The 18,994-nt window shown below is 40.5% G+C and overlaps 1 protein-coding gene across 2 annotated transcripts in view; it reads right to left on the minus strand.

Moving 5' to 3' along the window:
- Positions 1 to 13,683: 13,683 nt before the first annotated feature.
- The window catches only part of frzb (frizzled related protein), a 35,158-nt gene continuing 29,847 nt past the window's right edge, over positions 13,684 to 18,994 (minus strand). For both annotated transcript variants that reach the window (XM_061723273.1, XM_061723272.1), the window contains exons 6-8: positions 18,568 to 18,772; positions 17,461 to 17,524; positions 13,684 to 15,955 (exon numbers count right to left, since the gene is read on the minus strand). In XM_061723273.1, the coding sequence (XP_061579257.1) occupies positions 15,896 to 15,955; positions 17,461 to 17,524; positions 18,568 to 18,772 (329 nt within the window). In that variant the 3' untranslated portion in view covers positions 13,684 to 15,895. The remainder of the gene's footprint in view (positions 15,956 to 17,460; positions 17,525 to 18,567; positions 18,773 to 18,994) is intronic.

The raw sequence follows: 18,994 nt of genomic DNA on the forward strand, positions 1-18,994 counted from the left end.
TGTGTAAAGCTGCAGGATGAACGTGACGACTGTACGGTCGGGGGAAAGAATTACGCTGGCTGGATTTTATACTGCCTGTTTAAAGCTATATGTATTAAAAAAAATGCTTTGAAACTACTTTGAAGTATTTAAAAAAGTTAAAACCTTTCATACTGCCACATTAAAAAAAAATAGAAATAGTTGCTTTTCTGTTTTTTGTTGCGTCCTGTTAATGTTTTTCTTTTGTTGGTTTCATAGAAGAAAATGTTTCAGGATGTAATTGGCTAAATATTTCTAATAAGAAAATAAAATACTTTTAATGTAACTGAATTGGCTTTATATTCCCTTGAAATAAATATGTCGTGATGTTTCTTCTTTTTCAAAATAACATTCATGTTGAAAACTACTTCAACTCAATTTATACAATCTTTGAATTATTTATTGATTGAACTAATAACCATAATTAATAATGTCAGATATACATGTATTCATTTTTAATTGTGACTGCTGGTATTTTAGTTTTTGGCTGTTTTTGACATTTATCGGTCCAAACAAGTGAACATACAAGTGATCCGTTGCAGCTCTGGGTCACGTGAAGATCATTTCAGCATCATTTGGGTGCATGTTGCAGGTTTTGGCAGCTTTCACCATCTCCCAGATGCTCGCTTCAGGTCGTACAAATGCTAGCTTTGGATAAAAGCGTCTGCTAAATGACATTAGTATTAGTATTAGTATTAGTATTAGTAGTTCTAGTTTGATCAGTTCTGACCTGACATTCTGTTGTCTTCCACCTCTGGAGCTCCGTTGCATCAGCCTTCTCCAGTCAAATACTGATAAACACGAGGACAAGGTCAGGGAAATCCAGATGTTTATCCTCACAAACACATTTTATATATGAAATACTTTCCCTCTCTTTTTATATACGAGACTGAAATCTGAACCTAAAAGCTGCAGGAGGTTCTTTAGTTCGCTGTTCTCTTCAGTCCTGAGGACAGAAGACACAGAAGACACGGAGGGTCCAGTTTGCATTGATTTGATGTGTCACCAGAGATTATTTGAAATGTTTTGGTAGCACTGTGTGAAAAAAAGAAACTTGTGTATACATCCATCCATCCATCCATCCATCCATCCATCCATTCATTTCTTATACCTGTTTAGTCCTGTACCGGGTCACGGGATGCATCATCAAGTAGGATCATTTTCATTTTATTTAACTGAGGACACTAATGAATAACGATTTTAAATCAAAATCAAAAATCTACTTTCTAGTTTGTGCATGATGCACAGTGGGAGCTGGGTTGGCGTAGAAAGTTGGACCCTTCACTAGTGTTTGGGTGGTTGCGTGTTTGCAGTAGAACCAGCAGATGATGCTGCTGCACCTCAGTTCAGTTCATGTTCATGTTCAGGTGACACCAAGAAAACTCAAGACTGGAGCGATAGTGAACCGTGGGAATCCTATAGATGCTCAACAAGAAGCCAACTGGAGTCTCCCTGTTTGAATCAAACTTTATACATTTCTTTTTAAAGTTCGTTCACATTAGAAGGATCTTAAATTCGCTGCACAGGGAGAAAAGATTGTGCACTTAACTTTTGCAGGCGAGCAATGCATAATTACCGGATACGTCAATGAAAAAACTGGGAGATTGTTTCAGACGTCTTATTTTACCTCAGCTTTTACACACAACAGCTGACCAAGGTCACTTCCTTCGTTTAGTCCACGGTCACTGCATGAACACGGACTCATGTAGTCACAGCAGCACCTTCCTGCCGACTCACTTTATATCAGAATCAAACCCAAAGGGCTCATGGTAATGTCTCGCCCACACCACGCGTGCCACAGATCCCAGTTCTCTCCAGCTCAGGACCTTGGTTCTCAGCTGTCCCAGTCACAGGGAGATGGTATTATGTTTAACACGTAAATCTATCATTTTCTTTCCAATCTCTTCAGAAAACTCTTCCCTTTATTTTGGTTCAGCGTGGTCACCACCGCCAGACAGCCGAGTGACCACTTTTCACCCTTCATTACAGGACGCACTTTACCTTAATGTGTCACTACACGGTCAAGTGATCTTCTACAGGTATCGGCTAATTTGTCCCGACCAGTTTCATCAGTTTGTTGTCATAAATGATTCTGTTGAACCACAATTCAAAACCCATGTAGAGGTGGATGGACCCCGGATGGATCCTCGGGTGCTGGAGAAGAGTCCGGTCCCTAGTTGAGCCTCAGGTCCAGGGGGAGCAGTGCTGGTTCTGCTCTGCCTGGGACACTGGATCAACTCTGCTCCCTTTTCTAGGGTCCTGGAGGGAGAGCTTGCTCCACATGTGTTTGTCTGCTTGGAGAAAGCAGTGGGCCGTGTCCCACGGGCAGTCCTGCTGGGTGGTGTGGGGAGTGTGGAGGGTGGGACACCGATGGACCATCGAGGCCTTACAGAGACGGACTGAGACTGAGACTTTGGTTCGCGTTGCAGGAAACTAGTTGGAACTAGTTGAATTTCTAGGTGGGGTGAAGAGGTGGAAGCGGAATAGTTCGGCGGTGTTGGGAGTTCATCTCTGCTTTTTGCAGATGATGTGCTCCTGTTGGCATCGCTGAGCGAGGATCTGCAGCTCCGTTGGAAGCGTTGTGGAGCAGCGGGGATGAGAATATCGGCAAGTTCTCCGTTAGAAAAGGTGGAATGCCCCCTCTGGGCGGAGATGAGGTTCCCCCTGAAGTTGGGAAGTTGTGGAGGCGACCAGGGAGACGGAGGTCCGGGTACCACAACCCAGATGAGGGATGAACCAGTGGTGTAACATCATGGAGATAGGCCCCAGTGCAAATATCTTTTTCTGCCGCCACCCCTGGCCTAAACCAAAGCGCGCACACACACATGCACACACACATGCACACACACATGCACACACACATGCACACACACATGCACACACACATGCACAGCCACTATAGAGACTGCTATTGTCGCCATGTAGGTTAACGTTGTGACTGCCCTTGGTTGCAGTAGAAAACCTAAATAATTTTGTAACTTCTGCTTTAACATCATCCTGGTTCTTTTTTTGTCATCTATTTTCTATTGTTTACTTACCCTACCCTTCTTGGTTTGAGCAAAAAGAGTAAATTGAGCAACAGAACCAAATTGAATGATTTCCTGTAAGTGTAAAGAAAAATTGAATTCAAACAGTCTAATTACATATAACTCATCATATATAACACTGTATAGAGAGAGTCTTATTTACTGGATAACTTGGACAGTTCTGACAACATCTTTTTAAGCACAATACACAGTTTGATATTTAACCTGGTGAATTAATTTAATGAAAAGGACTCACAAACTTGATATGCTCACTGGAAAGCCCAAAACGTAAAATGTTCTCTAGTAGTGTAATTAACTAAATGACTGAAGGTATTTTCCACTTGAGTATTATAAGAGCAGGGCTTCTCCCCGTGTTTTGTGGGCAGTTGGAGGTCAGCATTGACGCAGCACTGCTCCATAAACCACTGGAACCACTTACTGTGTGTGCGTTCTATTATTTCATGATGTGAAATGGAGCAGCAAGTTGGACAAACACCGCCTGAGGTACTGTGGGAACCAACCTGTTAGTCCTGCGTGTGTTTGGATGATGATGTCAGAATAAATCTCTTTCTGGGTTTGATGGTCGGAGAGCTGGCCGTGTCCGCTCGCGTTGGAGAGCGGATCTTCCTGCGACTGTGTACACCATTTAACACAACGTTCACACGAAGGATGACAATGACTAACCCGGGAGACACTTGTGTATACGCTTTAAGAGTTTATTTCAGCTCTCAGTGACACAGTGATGTGAAAAATAACCATAAACCATCTTGCAGTTTTTGGTATTTATGTGTCATGGCGTTCAAAAAAATACCTGCGGTCTTCATCTGGGTTTAAAACGAGGCAACTACAGCCCCAACAACACGACACTGTACACTTGATCATTACCTTTTGGACAGAGACTAAGCCAGGATGCCGAAGCCGTTTTCATCCGGACCGCTTCCACAGGAACGAGGCAGGTGTGCGGCCAGCTGTTCAGCCAGGTGTGCAGCCAGGTGTGCAGCCAGGTGTTCAGCCAGATGTGCAGCCAGGTGTGCAGTCAGGTGTGCAGTCAGGTGTGCAGCCAGCTGTGCAGCCAGCTGTGCAGCTGATGCACCCGATCAACTGATCATCAGCAGGTGTGCAGACCTCTTCTTTAAAGCAGAAATGTTGGCTTTTTGACGGTCTGGAGTGTTCAGGTGTGAGATAACGCAATGCCAAGGAGGAAAGACATCAGGCAGAGATCTTTGACGGGCAGCAAGCATCGCTCCTCTTTTTGAGAAGAGTTATTTCAGCTTCCAAACAAACAATCTGGAGTCCATCAATCTGCACAAAGAAAGATTATTCACAAGTGGAAAACATTCAAGACAGTTGCCAAACTCCACAGAGCCCAGCTAGCAAATGTTCAAGTTCGTGACAGTACGATTTGAAGACTGAACAAGTATGTTTTGTTTGGAAAGGTTGCCAGGAGAACGCCCTTTCCCCCTTTCTCTCTCTAAAAAGAACAAAAGCGTGGCTTAGGTTTGCTAAGTGTCATCTGAACAGATCACAAGACTCCTGTAGTAATGTCTTCAGGAAAGACAAGGCCAGAGAAAAAGTGGAGATATTTGGGCATCATAAACATGTTTAGCAAAATCCACCCAGAGCAAAATCGATATGAACAGCTCATACGGACAAGGTACAGTGGAGGAGGGGTGATGGTTTGGGATTGTTTTGAGGTCACGAGACCTGGGCACCTCTCAGTTATGAAGTCAAACTCCTGCTAGAAAAGTACTGTTAGAGGTCTGTGAGTTCATTTGCCCCACAGATAAAGCTTTGGATGAAACTGGCTCATGCAACAGGACAAGGACAGCAAGTCCAACAGAAACAAGACCGGCTGAAAAGGAAAAGAATCAAGGTTTGGACGTGGTCCAGCCAACGTCCAAACCTCAACCCAGAAATGCAGCGGTGGGACCTTAAAAAAGATTTGTGCAAGAACACCCATCTGTCCCTCCGTCCATCCTTCCATCCATCCATACCTGCTTCAGCCCTATTTAGGGTCATGGGGGTCTTGTGAAGCCCCACTGCTGTCACTAAATAGAAGGTGAAGCACACCTGGACAGGTCATCAATCCAGCTCATTTAAAGCTTAAATGAACTGAAGTAAACGTGTCATAAACAGGAGCAGACCAAGATTTTTTTTTTTTTTTTTAGTTTATTTGCACATAAAAAAGTATACAACCTCCAAAAATTCAGACAAACAGTATGTCGAAATAAAGGAAACAACAACAAAAAAAAGAAATACAATGTAACAGAAAAAAATGTGCAGGAGGAACCAAAAAAACCCATAAGGGCTTGTCGAGTGGTCCTCCTATAATGAAACAAACAATATCTACAGAGATATGTAAAACATAGTAATAAAATTAATAGAAAAACAGGAATCTGATGAGGATGTGCTTGGAAGTTCTGGAAAATTATTAAGTTTTGCTAAGCTGGGTTAGCAAAAAAGTTGTGATTAGTTTTTTGAAATTATTTGTGCTCGAGCATTTTCTAATATTGAGTGGTAAGGTGTTCCAATAAAGAGGAACCTCTGAACTTAACTGAAAATTGGGAAAAAGTAGTCCTGAAAAAGGTGGGATGGAGATTGTTTGCAGACTTAGTATTAAATTGATGAATTTGGGAATTGAATTGAAATAAAGAATGAAAACAGGTTGGAAGTAGCTTGTGAATGGATTGATAGACAAAAAGACAAATCCGAACAACATTTACCGCAGAAATAGGGAGAATACTAAGGGATTGGAACAATGGGTTTCTCCACAACATTTTGAGAGACTTGGATTAGAGTCTCTGCTCCACATTAAGCAGAGCTGCCTGAGCTAGTGTAGGCATCTGGTGACAATGCCCCCCCTTCAAAAGAGGCATCATCACCCAGACCGGACTCTCCTCAGCCCTCCCAGGTTGGGCAGAGTAACATCTGGGCCTCTCTGCCTAAACTGCTGCCCCTTCAATCCTGATTCAGATGAGTTACTGGATGGGTGGGCAGAGGTGTCAAAAGTATTCACATTCATTACTCAGGTAGAAGTATAGATACTAGAGTTTAAAAATACTCCTGTGGAAGTTGAAGTATCAACTTAAGTTTTTTACTCAAGTAAAAGTATAAAAGTACTGGTTTCAAAACTACTTAAAGTATAAAAGTAAAAGTAATGTAAGGGGGAAAAAAGCCATTAAGGACAAAAGCCATTGAAAATGAATGCATCTTAGTATAATGCAAATATATTAAAGAAGCATATATGTGTACTATTGAGCATTAACATGTGTTTCAGAGAGCAGCAGATATGATGACTAGTTGCCTATAAGTATTGTAATGGTGCAAAAAGTCAAACTTCAGAGGCATGTTATCATTTATCCTAACCTTTATTGGAATGTACATCCAAGTTTAGTTGCAGGAATCTGAGGGAACGGATGTAAGAACAAAACTGGACAAGAACATCTGAAACAACCACAACCAATTTCACTCTATCCGGATGGAGCAATTTAACTGGATAGTTTTTTTTTAAAGGCCGAAATGAAATAGAGTAACGAGGCTGTTTTTAAAATGTAAGGAGTAAAAAGTACAGATAATTGTGTGAAAATGTAAGGAGTAAAAGTAAAAAGTCGTCTGAAAAATAATTACTCCAGTGAAGTATAGATAACCAAAATTTCTACTTAAGTAACGAAGTATTTGTACTTCATTACTTGACACCTCTGTGGTCGGGACATGTTCGTGCTCATCTGAGGTTGTGTTTACGTCCTGATACATAATATCTTAGACAGCCCCTTTTAAAACAGCAGCAAAGCTGCTAACTATCAACTAACTCCCTGCAGCCAAAGTGACAGACTAAAAGGATCAAACCAGATTAAACTGTGTGCAGAAACACTTGATAAAGTGGATTAAATTGAGCCTCAGAACTGGGGAACAACTGGGAAATGCAGATACAAATCAAGGCCTTAATACTGAACGTGAAGCGAACCAGAACACTGCATGTACCTGCTGGGAGCTGGCTCAATAAAGCACCAGAGGATTCTGGGTTGGCAGGTCTACACTGGCAGAGGGTTCTCTCCTATAGCAGCAGCAAGGCATGCTGGACAAAAGTCTACTTGGAACCGAACCAGGACCAGTGAAAAGCCGTGACTAAAGAACAGGCTTTGGTTATTTTTCGTTAATATGATGTGTTTCCACGTCTTTCTGGGACCTGGTATTGAAAAACAATTTAAATCAGCTTTAACTGCTTTCCCCGAGGTCAGGCAGCATGAAAATGTTCAGTGTGTGTGACCGTTTGCTGTGTCAGCACTCAGGAACATGAATAGAGGCTCTCAGCCTCCAGGAACAGGCTTCACCTTATCCCAGCGCCAGGTGTGTTTTCAGTCAGCTGGAGAAGCAGAGGAGGATAAGGAGGTGTAAGAGCAGAAAATCCAAGAAAACATTTTTTCCGCGCTCTCATGGAAACTGCAGCTGAGAAAACACAGTTGGAAATTAGCGTGCAGGAAACACTGGAAGTACGCCTACGCACACACGCACACACGCTCCACGGCTGTAGCTCATGCCGCCGCTCTGTTTTGTTAAACAAACTTTACTCTCTATAGTGAGAGGAATTTTGGGAGACGACGATCCATTTTAGCCTCAAATGTGTCATTCATTTGTAAAAAAAAAATTGAAAAAAAAGTGAATTCTGCTTTTTTTTTTTAAAGCAGAAACTTGTTCTCAGAGTTAACTTACTTTTGTAAGAAAACAAAACTAAACTAAACGGAGTTTTAAAACCAGAGATCAACCGACTCAGTCCCACCACAGTCTCACACCAGCGTGAGAAGCTGTCAAGACCTGTGATAGAGTGATTTGTGGAAGTTTCTTCGCGTACACATGGAAACAACTACATGCCGATCCGTCTCAACAACTTTCATGAAACGGTCATGAAAGTTTTAGAGGCAGAAAAAACCTGTATTTCAATCCAACCACCAAGCAAGTCATTCTCATTTGACCTTTTTTAGAAACCAAAAACCGGGTGTATGTTTTGTATCCAGATATTTTAAGCTTTTTCATTTCCTTACACGTTCATGAACCACCTCGGGGTCACTTGAGAGCGTCATCTTATCTGAGATACAGTAGGTTGGGGGATGGAAAGCGCTTGAAGGGGGTACCAAAGCTTTTTTTCTTCAGACCAAGAGTGTTTCCCAAAACCATCATTGATAACTACATTACTAAGTGTTTCTGGAAACTGTGGTTTGGATGATGGCGGTGATGCGTCGGTGACCTGCATGCTTCCCAAAACCATCGTTCAAACTAAAGCTTCCAAACACGGTGTGTCATGAAACGTGGGAGGAGCTCAGTTCCTAATGGCAGAGGTTTCGAAAGTATTCACATTCATTACTCAGGTAGAAGTATAGATACTAGAGTTTAAAAATACTCCTGTAGAAGTTGAAGTATCAACTCAAGTTTTTTACTCAAGTGAAAGTATAAAAGTACTGGTTTCAAAACTACTTAAAGTATAAAAGTAAAAGTAATGTAAGGGGGAAAAAAGCCATTAAGGACAAAAGCCATTGAAAATGAACGCATCTTAGTATAATGCAAATATATTAAAGAACCATGTATGTGTACTATTGAGCATTATCATGTGTTTCAGAGAGCAGCAGATATGATGACTAGTTGCCTATAAGTATTGTAATGGTGCAAAAAGTCAAACTTCAGAGGCATGTTATCATTTATCCTAACCTTTATTGGAATGTACATCCAAGTTTAGTTGCAGGAATCTGAGGGAACGGATGTAAGAACAAAACTGGACAAGAACATCTGAAACAACCACAACCAAATTCACTCTATCCGGATGGAGCAATTTAACTGGATAGTTTTTATTAAAGGCCGAAATGAAATAGAGTAACGAGGCTGTTTTTAAAATGTAAGGAGTAAAAAGTACAGATAATTGTGTGAAAATGTAAGGAGTAAAAGTAAAAATTCTTCTAAAAATTATTACTCCAGTGAAGTATAGATAACCAAAATTTCTACTTAAGTAAGGTAACGAAGTATTTGTACTTCGTTACTTGACACCTCTGCCTAATGGAGCCGTCGTGGATAACAGGAGATGTAGATGCAGGTGATAGCTGTGTTAGTAAGCCCACGATGGAGGTTCACAACTTAACATGTATAGTTTTAAATTGGATTCGAAAAAAAAGAGTAAGCCAACAGTGTTTGATATTGTTGTTTGTTTGTTTGTTTTATTTAGGATCCCCATTAGCATTAGCCACAGCATTAGCTATTCTTCCTGGGGTCCGACATACACACAACACACAAATTAACACTTAATACATAACAGACATACATTATACATGACAAAACAAAACAATAATAGACACAACTCCCTTAATCACAATCTATACAGAGGATAGAACTAAATCACCATCATTCTCCGACATACATACATAGAAATGAAATCAAATAAAACTCCTTCATAACCAATACCTGCCTGGAATGACCTTATCTAGAATTATTTGACCACTTTTCACCTTTATTATGATAGGGTTTACACTACCTATAATTCTATTCAACCTTCACTTTGTTCCTTCTAAATGACAAATCATCATTCATTAAAGCAGCACTATGTAACTTTTCCACCTTAATCTAATAGTTCCAGAGTCATTGTGATGGTACATCAACTTCCAACAGGTTTAATGAACCTCTGTCATGGTCTGAGGGGTCTGTATCCCCTTCACTGGCACTATGTAACTTTGAGGAGCATGGTAGGAACCCTGCCACACTACTGGTAAAGCACTACCGCTTTTGTCCAAAGGAGCCGCCAAACTCAACAAAAGCGGAAAGTTACATTGTGCTGCTTTAAATTTTAAAAGATATTGTTTCAACTGAAACTTAAACCAATCTTTGCTACCTGCATGAGAAATATAAACTGGTATAGAGTTCCAGCCAACCATGGCTCTGTAAAAAAAAAGTTCTCTGAATCCTACCTGTTCTCACCCTTGGTAGTATGAACCCCCTTTCTGATGTGATTCTTGTATTGTACCCATGGTGAGCAAAATGATAGTGGAATCTGTCATACAGTTGTTTCGGAGAGCGTGTCACCAGTATATTTCTCAGAAATATACTGTTGCTCAAAAATGTCTCATTACCAACGTATTGTAGATGTAGAAGTCCTTTTTCATGTGTTTCTCAGTGCTTGAGTATGATCTTATACATCAATAACCTTCCACCTCTGTACGGGAAATGCACCACAGTTTAATTCAGACGACAGAGCGGGATGGGAGGGTTAAAATATCTCACGTGGAAGCTCGTTGTTGCATTCAATGACGTAGCAGTGAGATGGAAAAATGACTGTCATTGCATGTTTCAGGGTTGGTTGAAAACTCTGAACGTGGCGCTGCGTGGGGAAAGGTCAAGGCCGACAGACGCCCGCTTGAAAAAACCCTGATTTCAAAACAGATTCGAAAAGGCGATAAACTCCTAAATTTCCTCTTGGATTTAAAATTGTGCTTCAATCCTGAGAAAACAGAATGGAACGATTTGCAAATCTCATAAAGCCGTATTATATTCACAAAAGAGCGCAGAACGCTCATAAAATGTTGAAAGTCAGGGCGTATCATCTTAAGGGGAAAAAAAGGGGGAAGTTTACCATTTTTTAGCCCGTCTTCTTTTAACAACGGTCCTTGAGGCTACGGGGAACCGAGGAGACCAGTTTCAGGATGTTTTAAACCGCTGAGGGGTTTGGACCGCAGGTCAGGTTAGCAGCCGGACTCTTCTACGACGAACCGATGCAGCGTGTGGTGTATCGTCTTGATGAAAGACGGAGGAGCTCTGCCTTTTCAGGACAGGAGCGTAGGGTGCCCCGAAACCAATCCAGGCCGTTCACAAACACAGATAACTAGACGGTCCCTCTCCTCTTCAGTCCTGAGGATGCTGCAGCCATGGTCTCCAAATCAATTTCCCACCTCCGTTTTAAACTTCTGAATCACGTGGCCTGAATTATACGGCTTCTTCTTCCTCTGACAGAGCTTTGGCCTGTGTTTGTGGACGGCACGCCGAACTGTGTTAAGTCACAGATTAATAACTGTTTAAATGTTGTGTTGCGTCAGGTCCTGAAGATCATAAACATCCCGGACTGTTTTCTGGACAAATTCCTAGAATTGTTTCTTAAAATTCAAAATCTTCACAATTTTTCCCTCCAGCACATTATAATGAAACACTTTCACAACATGCAGAACAAATGATCTGCTGACTGATGATTGTAATAATTATTTTATTTTGTTTTAATTTTTGAGATGGACAGAAAATGTCAAAAAATACATAAAAAATTGAAATGTTTAAAAACACTATTTGTCAAAGAAGGATTAGGGGGATATATCCAAATATTTCTCCTAAAGTGCAGAATATCATGAAACAATTCAAGGAATCGGGAAGAATATAGGATCCTAAACACCAATGACGCGACCCATTTATACATCTTCAATTACCGTCTTCAAAGGAATCTTTGGAACGAACAAGTGTTTATTACCAGTAAATCACTTTTCCTGTTTTTCTTCAGTTGTGTGAGGATCCAGGTCCTGTCTCATTTATAGTCTAGATCAGTTATATTTTTACCTCTGCAGTGTCCCTCCACCCGCTCCTAGAGAGTTATTACCGTTTCCCATTCAGGGGTTTATTAGCAGGGCATAACTCCAGAACCGAGACACCGGATCAAAGAGGGTTCCTTCTTCCTTCTTTACCCATGAGAGCCTTAATTTCACATTTGTTAAAACTGTTTTGCCTTTTTTTCCCCTTTTACTCTTGGTTTCATTCTCGTGTTGGTTTAGTTGTGGTGCAGACCGTGTTTTCGTACGGACGGCTGCTGGGAAAGTTTCCACGGCCATTCTGGCCTAAAAATGGAAGCAGAAATACGGAGCGTGGATTTGTGATTAATGTCATGATGAAAGAAATTTATAAAAAAAAAACATATGTGAGTGGGATTTCTGCACCAAGTAACATTTTACGCATTTGGGCCTGCGTACGACGCAGTTACGCAGGTGTGACGTCGACTACATGTGACCCAAAGGCCTGAACTGGCCCGACAGGAGCGAAGGTAGGGCTGGGCGATATATCGAGATTTTAATATATATCGATATATTTTCAAACGCGATATGGTACGAGACAATATCGTTTATGTCGATAAAAAAAATATATATTTTTATTTTATGATTTTGATATAGCTTATTTTATGACAAATTGACTTGAAAGTTTTATTTGAGATTTGCACAAATGTTTGTTTGCAACTGTCAACCTCGGTGGAAAAGTCTGCCTGTTACTGTCTACATTGTATTAATTGCACAGTGTATTTTAATTTAATTGTTATGCAGGAAAGGGATATTTGTTTTATTTTATTCAAGAAGCATTTTTATTCTATATATGCAGGCAGTTTATTTTTATTTCATTTGTTTTATACATTTTGATATTGTGCAGACCTCTGTTAATAAAGGTACCTGTGTGACATTTGGCACGAGGCTTTGTATTAAAACTGACTGTTTTTTTAAGGGTTTGCCTCAGAAAAAATTAAGCTAACAGAGATGCTATGCTATAATGCTTTGGGGGAAACCCCAATTATGGCACAGAAAAAATATCAAAATATCCCTAAGCGAAGGCACATGTTGGAAGGACAGATGTGGCCCACATGTGACGACGCTGACTTTAACATGTGTTGAGAGGACAAGTGCAGAGTCCATCAAGGAAAACATAGATTTGGTCCACGTCAAGGGATATGTGGAAGTTTAGGCCGTCAGACAGCCAGAGCCATCGTTGTCAGTCCAGTAGAAGTGGGCCGTATTTGGGCCAAACATTCTTCTCTATCCGGGACCTTCCTCCTTATGCCACCTCATTCAACACCATCCAACATTTACACTGTAAATACACTGTAAAAACAGCCTCTCTGGAAATAGACCTAATATTCCTACACTAGATAAATTGTCTTATATGTATAAAACATGAATATCTCTGTGAATGGGGTGCAAAAACTATTCTTGACTAGAATTTGTAACACTCACCAAGTAGTCTGGGCAGATCAGAAGTGAGACTAAACTCTTCAAGGCCTTTCTACTTTCTTAGAAATTAATTTTTGAACAGTTTCAAGAGAAACATCCCACAAACGAATGAGTGGAGATCTAACGCTCCCCTTTAAACTGGTTGCTGACAGAGCTGTGGACATGCACCATGTTTCTGTGCTGTTTTTATCAACGTACGCCAAAGACATTTATTAAGACCTCAGGAAGAATGTTATCAATATTAACTAAATACAATTATAATAGGTGAAATGTGAAATAGCTTCTCGTTCTGATTTCCCAGCTGTCTGTTTGACGCTGCAAAACCTCATTTCTAATAGAGAAGAAAAAAATCTGCCTTGTTTCAAGAAAACCAGAAGACTTTTTAAGACTAAATCTTTAGTTTTCAGAATTCTAGCCAGGAAAATCTTTCTAATCCCAGAGGCAAAGACTTGTGAAGCAGATGCAGAACTCAACTTTGCGTCCGATAAGCTGATCAGTGCTTTTGATTGATAAAGCAGGCGTTTGTGTGTAAATGAGAAACACAGTGAACCTCCGGCGGGACTCTGTCTATTTTTAGTGAGGCTTCAGATCATTAGAGAAAAAGCAAAAAACAGATGCACCACAGCATAAAATGATGGTTACGTTTGCCTTCGGTTTAATGCTCAAAAAGTTGTTCTCACCGTGACGTTCCATGTGGGAAAATTCATCTGCTGTTCAGGTTTCATGGATGCAATGAATACATATTCATAACTGTGTTGAAATAGTACATTTACACTTGAACCCCTGCACAGCCGCCTTCGTAACATCCTGTTTCAGCAGGAAATGCACCTCAAACAGGTTTCACAGATGCAGGATTCACACGGAATGTGATGTGCGACAGCTCAACGATGGCTTTTTGAGTTTTTTGGTGATTGTAATTCAAATCTCTGGTCACAGTCTGATCAGTCAGCGGCTTGAGAAGTTTAACATTCCTCCAAATCTTCATCCACATCTGAAGTGGATGAGAACCGAGACGACGTGAATCCTGTCTGAGGAGCCGACGCGTCCCCTGAAAACAAAAAAACTAAACAAAAACCCTGCACAGCAACCATGACTGAAGTCTGCAGACGGTGGGGAGAGCAACGGTAGGTTTCCTGCATTAAAGCTGTGCAAAACTCACTTCATTCTCTCTCTGCAAGTTTATGCAGTGAACTACTAAATGTGACATTTAGATTATTCCTAAAATTTAAAAAAAAAGTGTAAAATTGTTGATAATCACTTCCATTTCTGCATAGTCAATTTCACAATTTATAAAACAGGAAACAATAATGTATAAAAACACCCCAAAGTAACAAACATTATACACAGAATATAGAGTTCAAAGTGAATTAAAAAGAAAAAGATGGACGTGGCTGTTTGAATGCATCGATGGTGAATCCGACCGAGAAGTGGAGAAACCCGTCCGCAGAGTAGCAGCCCGTCAGGAAGAAAACGCTCACAAATCCAACTCTGCTTCATTTTATTTCACTTTTAAAAGCATGCAAGTCTGTGAACTTGTGTGGAGAAAGTTTACTCAGGTCAAAAATCAAGCGAGGAGTCGTGGTCGGGTCCTTCACAGGGTCTGCTGCGGTCTTGTATCCTCTTCACTGCAGGTAGTACCACATCTTTGGCGGTGAGGGTTATTTTACTGATTATGACAATGTTGCCTTGATGCAAAAAAAGAAAAAAGAAGGAATCGCATGCGGTTGTTCATCACAGAGATGAGGCTAACCTTGTCTCAGAAACTGAAGATAGCAGCTTTTAATAAAACAAAACAAAAAACAGAAGAGCTTGGTTTTCCTACAGCAAACTGCCGTCTGCTTTCAATATTTTTTGGCATTTATTAAGGATTTATTAAGTCCTGGTGCACCTCCTACTCTCACTCATTGAATTTACCGTTAAGCATCATTTCATCTCACTTGGAACCTCGATTAAGGTAGTACCAGGAAGTAAAACAAGTAGCAGTCAGCTGGTAAAACCTGCAGTAACCGTACCAGACCAAAACAAAGACTGCATCTCTTTGGCTTAAAATCATTTGTATATTTGAATCTTTCTGTGGTTATGTCGTCTTTTTGAGCCCATTCCATTCACTGTCTTCCAATTTCCCTTGTTTGCATCCTTTTATCCATCCCGTCCTTTTTTCCCCTTAATAGTCATTCTGTGATCAACTGTTGCATAAATTTAAGAAAAAAAAAAAAGGAAGAGCAGCCGTGACCCCGACATCCACATAGTCCATCGGTGCACGGCCAGATCTGGTGACACCTTTCCTTTCCTGCCGCGTCTTTGCTCTTCTCGCAATATCTCTGGAGTTCAGTGAAGTCCGAGTTGTGTGTCGCACATCCGTCACGTCAAAGTCCTCATGGCTTTAAATGTCCTCTATTCCATCTGCACGGTAACATGAGCAACATCCGGGGTTATAAAAGACGGGCATCACAGAGCGGTGCGGTGCAGCCAGCAGGCTACAGCCCAAAAGAAATGCGTTTAAACAAACAAAAACAAAAAAAACTGAACAAAAAGTAGCACATTTTGTGTTTGGCTTTACAGTTCTACTCCCTCTCTCGTCTTAATTGAGTGCTTTATACACAATACACTCTCACACTGACCAAAAAATAAAACACTAAATAATGTTTGTGCAAAGAAAATAAATGGTAAAAATCTTAACTTCAAACAGCCTGATAGATGAAGAGATGAACTACATTCAGCTACAACAGCCTGTGATAGTGCAATATCTACACACACACACTCACACACTCTCATTGTCTCTCTCTCTCTCTCTTTCACTCACTCACACACACACATATACACTCACTCACTCACACACACACTCAGAACTCAGTGGCGATGCCGGCGTGAAGATCCTTGGCTTCTTCCCTGCAGGATCTGATCCCACTTCTGTGCAGAAGGACAGACAGAAGGTGAAAGTGACAGCCATCAGACACAAACAGAAGATGAAACGCGGCACTCATGTTGCTGTTCACCCTTGTCCATTGTCATTTGTAAGGCTGCAACTATCGAATATTTTAGTAATCGAGTATTCTACTGAAAATTCCATCGATTAATTGAGTAATCGGATAAAACATATTTTTATTTAGTTAAAGAGCAATTATAAATATACATAAGAAGTTAGATGTTAAATGACATCACTAAGACTAAATTATATAATACAGTAGGTTCATGGCTGTGCATTTAAAAACCCTGAACTTACACCAGTTGACCAAATTCACTGCCTTCACTCAAAAAACTAAGGATCTTACCAAGAAGTTTTCTTATTTCTAACCTAAAAATGCCATTACACCTGATAACACACATCACTTAAAAGGTTAGGTGTTTTCCCACGTGTTTCAATTCAACTTTCATTAGTATCAAGCACATTTTAAGTTCTAGTTAAGTTTTAAGTTAGTATAAGTATAAGATTTTGAGTTTTGGCAGTGTTCAAAATAAAATGATGAGACCTGCTGTATTGGAGCACATTAGGCTCCAGTGCTGCTTGTTTTATCCATGAATGACTACAGAGATAAAATTGAAAACTACCCAGTTAGCTTTATTACGTTTTTATTTTTCTGACATTTTCTGCCTTTTATTTTAGTTAAAACTGTAGCGGGAACAGATGTTTAGAGGAACCTATGTATGTACCGGGTTAGGGGGGGAACATATAGGAGAACGGACCAGAAGAATATAGCGGTAATACAAGTTAAGCACTGAGCTACATGTGTCTCCCGTCTGGGCCATTGCAGACTGCCTGAGCATGGCATGTTACAAAACAAACATATCCGCCGCCTCTTTTCTTCTACCTTTACGTGCGCGGCGTCAGCGCGCTGTGCCGCATTAAATATAGTCCGGGCGAAATCTCCTGCTTTGAGCTGGCAAAATTAAACGATTCCTCGAGGCAGAGAAAATTCCTCGATAATTTTTTGTAATCGAATTACTCGAATTATTCAAGGAATCGTTTCAGCCCTAGTAATTTGTCTTGCTCTTTAATTACGCCAAACACTAGGTGGCGGCGTGGGTTCAGCAACGCTGAGCTGCCTTTCATTTTACAGTTACCAACCCTACTGAAGTCGGGGTCGACCCGGCGGTTACGTTTCTGAGGAAGAGAACGATGAAGGGTGAATAACTGCCGCTGGTTCTGCGTGGAAGGATGAACCACGCTTTAGGAGGGAAGTCTTTACTAAAAAAAACATCCTCAACTGCTGCTGTTCATCATTCCCAAATGGATCAATCATTAGATTTGATTCTGGAGGGTTTGCCAGGTCAGGACTGCACACAAGGCCTTTACAAATATTAGTCAGGTCACGATGCTTCTGCTACCGTCATCCGTATAGCGTTGGTGAAGGTTATTTTTGTTTCATTAAGAGCAAAGCAGCAGTGTGTTTTAAATGTGTGGATTTCATACGCACCTTGACCTTTCTGCCCATTTTATCCTTCCACTTTTGAGCAATGGAGGTTTCAATCAGGAGCAACCTGCAGCCACAAATACAATCCATAAGAATGCATTTTTACAAATATACATTTGTTTCTGACTCATTTGAAGTGCAATGACTTATAAATAAGGATAAACACCATAAAACCAAAAAGAGACAAGCTTTTGACAGCTGGAGCTGAATGTATGACAACAAAGTTACCAGAGGTGGGTAGAAACGAGTTACATTTACTTGAGTAAGTTTTGGCAACATTTGTACTTTTATGAGTAGTTTTGAATCACTGTACTTTTTACTTTTACTTGAGTAGATTTGTGAAGAAGAAACTGTTCCTCTTACTCCGCTACATTACATTACGTTGAGCTGTTACTTTTCTTTTATCACCTCCACGTACGCGTCAATCTCATAACATCACTGGGAGATTCTTTGGGAAAAATGTTTGTTTTTGCATGTTTTGTCACATTTACACAGACTCAAACACACACAGAGTTTCTATGAGTTCATGGGCTTGTTCTAGTTCTGCCTGGTTAAAAAAGAAAAGTACAAAGGCTTGAAATTTTGTGCTACTTGTGCTTAATCTATTTTTTTTATTCTGTTATTATTTTATTTATTCTATTATGTATTAAAGTACTTGAATTTACTTTAGGATTATTTTAATGTAAGCGATTTTTTATTTTTTTATTAATCTTAATTTATTTTATTGATTTAATTTGCCTAAAGATGATTATTTTGTACTTTTGTCTGTTTGAATGGTTGTAAAAAAATAAATCAGACGTTACTCAACAGTTACTCAGTACTGGAGTAGTTTTTTCACCAAGTACTTTTTTACCTTTATTCAAGTAATTATTTGGATGACTACTTTTTACTCCTACTTGAGTCATATTATTCTGAAGTAACAGTACTTTTACTAGAGTACAATTTTTGGCTACTCTACCCACCTCTGAAAGTTACTCTCTCCAGCTGCTTTCAAAGTTAGAAAATGGGCGGAACCAACAAGTTTGAATAATGACCCGCTGAAACCAACCGCCGTCTTGAAGAGACGACCATGTACAGATGTGCTGTTTGTAACTCTGCTGCCGGCCTCACCTGGAGGTCTCCTTGTTCTCGTAGCCCATGATGAGGTACTCCTCCCCCGGGGTGAGAGGGGGACACAGACAGGAGGACGAGTAGTAGAGCATCTGCATCTCCTTGGGAATGTTGACCAGGGAGGATTTGAGGACCTCCTTCACGTCCACCACTGCCGTGGGCTCCAGGCCGCGATTCCTCACCTCTCTCACCCTCGCCCGGATCACTGAAGGGGGGGGGTGCAAACACAAGCCAAATGAGATCCAGCTACTGAGCTACTTCCAGAAACACATCTGAGGGCGACCTTCAGTCACTACATTTACATTCAGTCAAAATTCAGGTTATTGCTAATATTCCGGTTACTGAAACATTCAGAATATTCCGTTTACATGCGTGAGCAAACAGGGTTATCCCTGTATACATGATAATGAATCATTCATGGGATCAT

Source organism: Cololabis saira, chromosome 6 (assembly GCF_033807715.1).
Source record: "Cololabis saira isolate AMF1-May2022 chromosome 6, fColSai1.1, whole genome shotgun sequence".
Classification (NCBI taxonomy): Eukaryota; Metazoa; Chordata; class Actinopteri; order Beloniformes; family Belonidae; genus Cololabis; species Cololabis saira.